General features: G+C 30.5%; 1 protein-coding gene across 1 annotated transcript; it reads right to left on the bottom strand.

Annotated features, from left to right (window-relative positions):
* Positions 1-866: 866 nt before the first annotated feature.
* On the bottom strand, positions 867-1,118 carry BDBG_16798 (uncharacterized protein; the record flags this gene model as incomplete). Its single annotated transcript, XM_031724679.1, has 1 exon — positions 867-1,118. The coding sequence occupies one exon, from the start codon at positions 1,116-1,118 to the stop codon at positions 867-869; it is 252 nt and encodes an 83-aa protein (XP_031577682.1).
* Between the last annotated feature and the right edge of the window lie 5,948 nt (positions 1,119-7,066).

A 7,066-nucleotide genomic window follows, 5' to 3' on the forward strand; every position in this document is an offset into this window, starting at 1 on the left:
CTTAATATTCACAGAATTCAGAGAGTTATCTAACACAGATATCTCTTTTACTTTGAAGACTTTTCATAGAATATCAGTGAGTGTCTCTGAGCTCACTGATTCTACTAGTTTTTTAACTCTCTTACTTTTCTTAACTGTGTACACTGTGTGCAATCTTTTATATTATGATTTTAATGTCTGCAGTTGAAGCAAGCTTGATACTTATAATATCAAGATTTTCACTTAGAGGATTTCTTTTTTAAGGAATTCAGTACTTTAGTAATAACATTCAAATCTAGATTTATTGTATTTAGATGTGTGACTTGTGTTATAGAAGTCTGATTATCTATTCTTCACTGAGATATACTTAATTACAGTATTCTCTGTTATAATTAACTCACTTGTTTCTGTATAATGAGAGTATTGTATGCTTCTTTCACTGTGTCTGATTACAAGATTAAGTATTTTCATTCTGCACTCAACTCAGATGTAAGATTATAAATAAAGATCTGTAAATAGAAAGATGTTAAAAGCTCTTCATTCAATATGAGATAGTATAAGCTAAAGTATATAAAGTATGATATAAGATTACTTACTTATCTATACTCAGTAAAGCATTTATAACACTTATCTTATATATTCACTTTCTCAAAGTTGTGTAAGATTCATTTGAAAAACTCATTTCATATTTATGAGAATGAATATTACTCTGAGTCTGTGAGATTCATCTTTTCACTGATTATTCATAATGACTTCACTTTTTCATGTAGAAACACAGCAGATCTTAAGACTTATTGAAATTTCATTGACTATCTGTCTGTGAGTTCATGTTCAATCTGATAATATAATCATATCTGACTTAGTCAGCTGATTGCAGCATCATTTTTTCAGTCATCATTGAAGCTTAATAACTCTGACAGATCTTCTGACTTGATATATTTCATACTCAGATTCTCATTTTGTACAGCAGTCTCAGATGATATGAATGCTTCTGATGAGATTGTGAATAATTGTGATGAGATCTTCAGATTCAGTGTGATTATCTGTCTGTGTAAATGTTCAATCTTCTGCTGCAGATCTATGACCTGGTTTTCTCTATTCTTATTAATAATAGTGATTGCATCAGTGAAGCTCTTCATAGTGAATACTTGATTCACAGTGAATATCAATTGTTGCTTGACTTCTGTCTCAGCCTGTCACTGTGTACACAAGGTCTCAATCTTGTTTAGAATTCTTGTACATGTACAGAGCTTCAATTTCAGTTCAGCAGTCTCAGCTGCTTTTCTTACTGCTTTAAGTAAATTCTCTGAGAGGTTCTGAATACCTTCTGATTCAGATAGCAGAGAAGAGTATTCATATTAACTATAAGAGATGTTCATTTCAGTGATTTCTCATTGATTGTATAATGTCTATTGTTATATCTAGACTGACCGTGTGACCGTGTCTGAGATCAGAATCAGAATATTTGATAATCTCATTATCAATTCAACTGATCTCATTACACTGTTTTAACATTAGATAGTAGTCTCATACTGTCTCAGTGAGACTTACTGTCTACTCTTAATTAGGTGCAGGCATTGCTTATACTGAAGATAATATCAATTTTATCTCAGATTTTTGGAATTTAGGCTGTGAATCTGAAGTCTTTGATGCTGAACTATTTGCAATAGTGAAAGCTTTCAAACTCACTGAAATAAAATCTCATAAAGAAGGAAATAGTTTGAAAGAGGCATGGATATTCTCTGATAGTCAAGCTGCTTTAAAAAAGACTTAGAAATAGTCAGATTCATAATGATCAAATGAATCTTGAACTGATTTTAAACTCTGTTTTGAAAATTCAAAAGAGAAGAACATCTAAACTGATAATTGATCTGCATTGAGTTCCTGCTCATATGAATATTCATGGCAATGAATTGGCTGATTCAGCTGCAAAAAAGGGTTCAGAATTAAGCAGATCTATTCAAAAAACAGTGTCCTGGTCTTTCATAAAGAGAAAGATAAAAGAATCTTGTTTAAACAAGTGAAATGAAAGCTGGCAGAAACAAAAGAAGAGCATACATTATTCAAGATTTGAGACAAAACCAAAGTGGAAATCTTGTTCAATTAAATGCAAAAAGAAAATATTCTCATTCATAATTCAGCTAAAACTAGGACATGGTTATTTCAAAGTCTATATACAAAGATTTGATGATAGATTTGATTCAACAGAGTGCTCATTCTGCAATACAAATGAGAATCCTGAGTATATTGTAATACATTGTGCATTATACAATAGTCTCAGAGTCAGATTAAAGAAGAAGTATGATTTAAATCAATTAAATATGAGGTTCTTATTCTCAACTGAGACAGGACTTAAATACTTAATAGACTTTCTATCAGAAACTCAAGCAGCTACAAGAAAATGACTCAATTCAGAAGTATCTGAATATGAAGAGGTGGAAATTGATTAGATATAGTCTGTTAAAACAGCTATACACTATCTTTTAATAATTTTATTTTGTTATAGTCTCTCTTTACTGTACTTGTTTCTTTCTGTTCTTTTCTATCTATCTATTTAATGTGTCTATCTTTAAGACTATGTTCTCTTTTCCTTTGTCATGATATTTTCAAATGATTTCAAAGTATCAAAAGGTGTTGAAATACTGCAATTTGTAAACAGTTTTTGTATTCTGAGCTGGAATTTTCTGATTTTGCATATCTGAAATTGATAAGTGTATAATAGTTGACTCTATAGATATAGGAAAAACCCTGAGAACTAAAGGTTCTCAGGTAGATGTCATAGTCTCTGACTGCATACATCTATAATTGAAGAATAATAATAATAACTGTCTACTCTTGTCACATTTTTCAAATGAGACTATGATTTCTACTTCTCAATTTAAATTATTTTTATTGCTTTAAATGACTTTAAATCTCATTTGAGTATTATCAAAAAGTGTTACTTTGTAAAAATTAAAAATAGTCTAAAAAAACCTTAAAATGTCTAAAAATAGTAACTTTATGCTCAGAATGAGTCTAAATGAGATCAAATAAGATCACTTTCTTATTTTTTCTAAGTCATGATCTCATTTTGAGATCTGATATATAGTTACTTTCCATGTTTTTTTAATAATTAGTCCTAGCGGGATTCACATCAAGAAATATATAAGATCAGATCAAATGAAATCAAATGTGAAATTCATGATTCTGATGACCAGTCTAGTTATATCATTATATGATTATATTGTTATATGATTTTATCATTATATGATTTCTGATTTCTGTTTCCTATTATTATTGTACAACTTCAGTGATAGCTAGACTGGCTGCTGAGATCATGAATTTCATATTTGATCTCATTTGATCTGATATCATACATTTCTTAATATGAATCCTGCTGAGACTAATCATTAAAAAAACATGCAAAGTGACTATATATCAGATCTCAAAATGAGATCATAACTTGAAAAAAATAAGAAAGTGATCTGATTTGATTTCATTTAGTCTCATTCTTAGCATAAAGTTACTATTTTTAGACATTTTAAGGTTTTTTTTAAACTATTTTTAATTTTTTAAAAAGTAACACTTTTTGATAACACTTAAATAAGATTTAAAGTCATTTAAAGTAATAAAAATAATTTAAATTGAGAAGTGAAAATCATGATCTCATTTGAAAAATGTGACAAGAGTAGACAGTAAGTCTCACTGAGACAGTATGAGACTACTATCTAATGTTAAAACAGTGTAATGAAATCAGTTGAATTGATAATGAGATCATTAAATATTCTGGTCCTGGTTTCAGACACGGTTATACAGTCAGTCTAGTGATAGTCATCTCTCTTTTATTCTTCTGAGTAGAGAGCAGTCTTCTTTGAATCTGATTCACTGCTCATATTTCCTTTCTCACATCTCATTCATTTGTATACATAGTATTTGCCTGAGTGTGAAGTTTTTCTCTAATAAGCAGAGTAGTATCAATCAGATACTCTTCTGCTCACTACTTCTTCATACACTATCTTTTAAGATGTTTTAGAACCACACTGATATGATAACTATGAATTACTTTGTAGATGAAATTATCACATTCTGAAGAAGTCTGCACTTCTCACCAGTTTTTAGACATGCTATCAGATGTGATTCAAAGATTGATTGAGTCAGTGTATAATTACAGGTATACACCGGCTTCTTATATACATTATCTAAATTAATTAGTGGCCTCTAGAGCCTCTTTACATTCGTAAGCATGTTCAGAAGTGGCCGTGTTATTATCCGGCGGTCATACATTCTTCAAACCACAGGACTAGAATTTTTAATAGTCTCATTATCAATTCAACTGATCTCATTACACGGTTTTAACATTAAATAGTAGTCTTATACTGTCTCAGTGAGACTTACTGTCTACTCTTGTCATATTTTCTAAATAAGATCATGATTTTCACTTCTTAATTTAAATTATTTTTATTGCTTTAAATGACTTTAAACCTCATTTGAGTATTATCAAAAAGTGTTACTTTTTAAAAAATTAAAAATAGTCTGAAGAAAATCTTAAAATGTCTAAAAATAATAACTTTATGCCAAGAATGAGACTAAATGAAATTAAATGAGATCACTTTCTCATTTTTTTCAAGTCATGATTTCATTTTGAGATTTGATATATAGTCAGTTTGCATGTTTTTTTAATAACTAGTTCTAGCAGGATTCACACCAAGAAATGTATGAGACTACATCAAATGAGATTAAATGTGAAATTCATGTTCTCAGCGGCCAGTGTAAGAGGCCTACGCCGAATAGATTGGTATTATATTGATAGGTCTTATATAACAAAGATAAAAATGTTAGAGAAGGAAAGAAAGAGAAAGTGCGAGAATCAGCAATCAAGGTGGATATTTATACACATATGTGGTGGCGTACACAGTGAAGCTTCAGGGCAGAAGAATATACATGCATTCATAGCAGCTGAGAATCAGTGATTGAGAATGACTGAGAATCAGAGCATACACATTCAAGAATGAAGTGATTGGAATCTGTGAAGTGTAATGAAATAGTTTATATAATTGATCAGATGCAGCCCGCCACATTAGCCTCTTCTTTCAGAAGCAGTTTTCATCAGTCAAGAACTGCTGTTTCAGATAACATGAAACTCAGAGTTCAGATCAGTTGATTATAGCTGACTTATTTCACAAGATATTGTCAGTCACAGTCACAGAGTCTCTCATTGAGAATATTCTCAATCTCTCACTCAAGCTCATTATCTTCTTCTATGATGTCTGATGACTGTCAGTCAGAAGTCAGTTGAGAAGGGAATGAATCAGTGATAATATGATGAAGCAAGCTTGTGTGAAATACATCATGAATCTCTGATGATGTGTTAAGACAGTAGTTATGACTATCTAGAACTTCTATCACTTTATACTTGACATGGCGGCAATCTAGTGTATAAGATGAATATATGATTTGTATATTTTTAAGATTCAATCATATCAGATCTTCTATCTTATATTGTTCAGCAGCGTCTCAGTGAACATTGATTTGATTCTCTTGATTCTGTTTTACAGTTGTCATGAAGACCTCTGTTCAATCACAGGCATCTTGAAGCTTTATTACTATATTATCAGCAATCTGAATTGAACTGCAGAGGTTCAGTGTGAACTATGTAATCTCTAGAAGATTCAACACTTTCATGTGATATTTATATATAAAGAAGAACAGGCTTATATCTGTTGAAACAGCATCTCAATCATTAATAGTGATCTCTGCATGTAGAAGAAGATCATGTCAATTGTCTTATAAGTAGTTACAGAACTTATAAAGATAATTCTTCACAGTGTGAATTGTCTGTTCTGACACATTATCAGTCTCAGAGTGATAGACAGTTAATAGACAGTGTATAATCTTGAGAACTTGACAGATTCTTATTCAGAGAGTGCTCATAAATTGACAGCTCTGATCTGATACTATAGATCTCAGTAATTCATGCATCTGATAAAACAGGCTCTGTAGAAAAGCTTCAGAGACTTGTTCAGTACTTATCTTATTACAAGATTTCAATATTATATCTTTACTCAGTTAATTCACAATGATCAGAATGTTTCTATAACTCTTACTCTCAGATAGATTAATAGCAAAGTCAATTACTACATCTCATCAGATTCTATCAGAGATATTGAGTGATTTCAATAGATCTTTTCTATGATTCTTTCATAAGATAACAGAAGAACAGTAATTACAGTTTCAGATAAAGTGTCTGATACTGTTTAATATCTCAGGTCAGTAGAACTCTCAGAAGATCATTCTATACAGTTATTCACTGCCTGAATAACTGATTATATACAAATCATACATCTCTTACATTATCTGAGTGTATAAGAGTTCAGAGTGAGAGACTCAGTATCATTCACAGAATTGTAGAATATTATTATCATCAATTGAATATTCTGAGATATGAGTTCTTATACATAGTTCTGAGAGAAATCAGAGTGCTTCTTAATGTACTGCTTTGATAAGAGTCTGAAGAAGTTCATTCATCTGAGCTGCTATATATCACAGTTTATTCAGTGTAGAGAAAGTGAAGATATCAATGACAGTTCTAACTGAAGAAGCATGTATAGTGTCATGAACTGTTTCATCTTGATTAACTAATATCTTCAGATTCAAGAGTCAGTGCTCTTGATTCATTCAATGAGTATCTGTTATATCAGATAATATATCTTACTCTTATCATAAGAGAGCATCTGTCATTGAGTTCTGACTATCAGAATGATAGTGTATTATAAAATGAAAGTGACTTAAGAACTCAGATTATTACATCTATTATTCAGTGAGTTTATAGAAAGTTATGAAGTATTTGAGATTCTTATAATCTGTGACTATCTCAAATTCAGAGACACTTCAAAGTTCAGAGTCTTATTCTTCTAAACAGTATATGATTACAAGAAGTTTCTTATTATAGATCTCATAATTGTATTCAGTGAGACTTAGTTTCTTAAATATGAAGATATATAATTGTAGAACATCTTCATTATCATATTACAATATTGCTTCTTCTATCATATAGTCAGAGAAATCAGCTTCAATAACTGTCTTACAATCAGAATTAAATATTATCAGC

The sequence above is a fragment of the Blastomyces gilchristii genome, assembly GCF_000003855.2.
Source record: "Blastomyces gilchristii SLH14081 genomic scaffold supercont1.5, whole genome shotgun sequence".
Lineage (NCBI taxonomy): Eukaryota > Fungi > Ascomycota > Eurotiomycetes > Onygenales > Ajellomycetaceae > Blastomyces > Blastomyces gilchristii.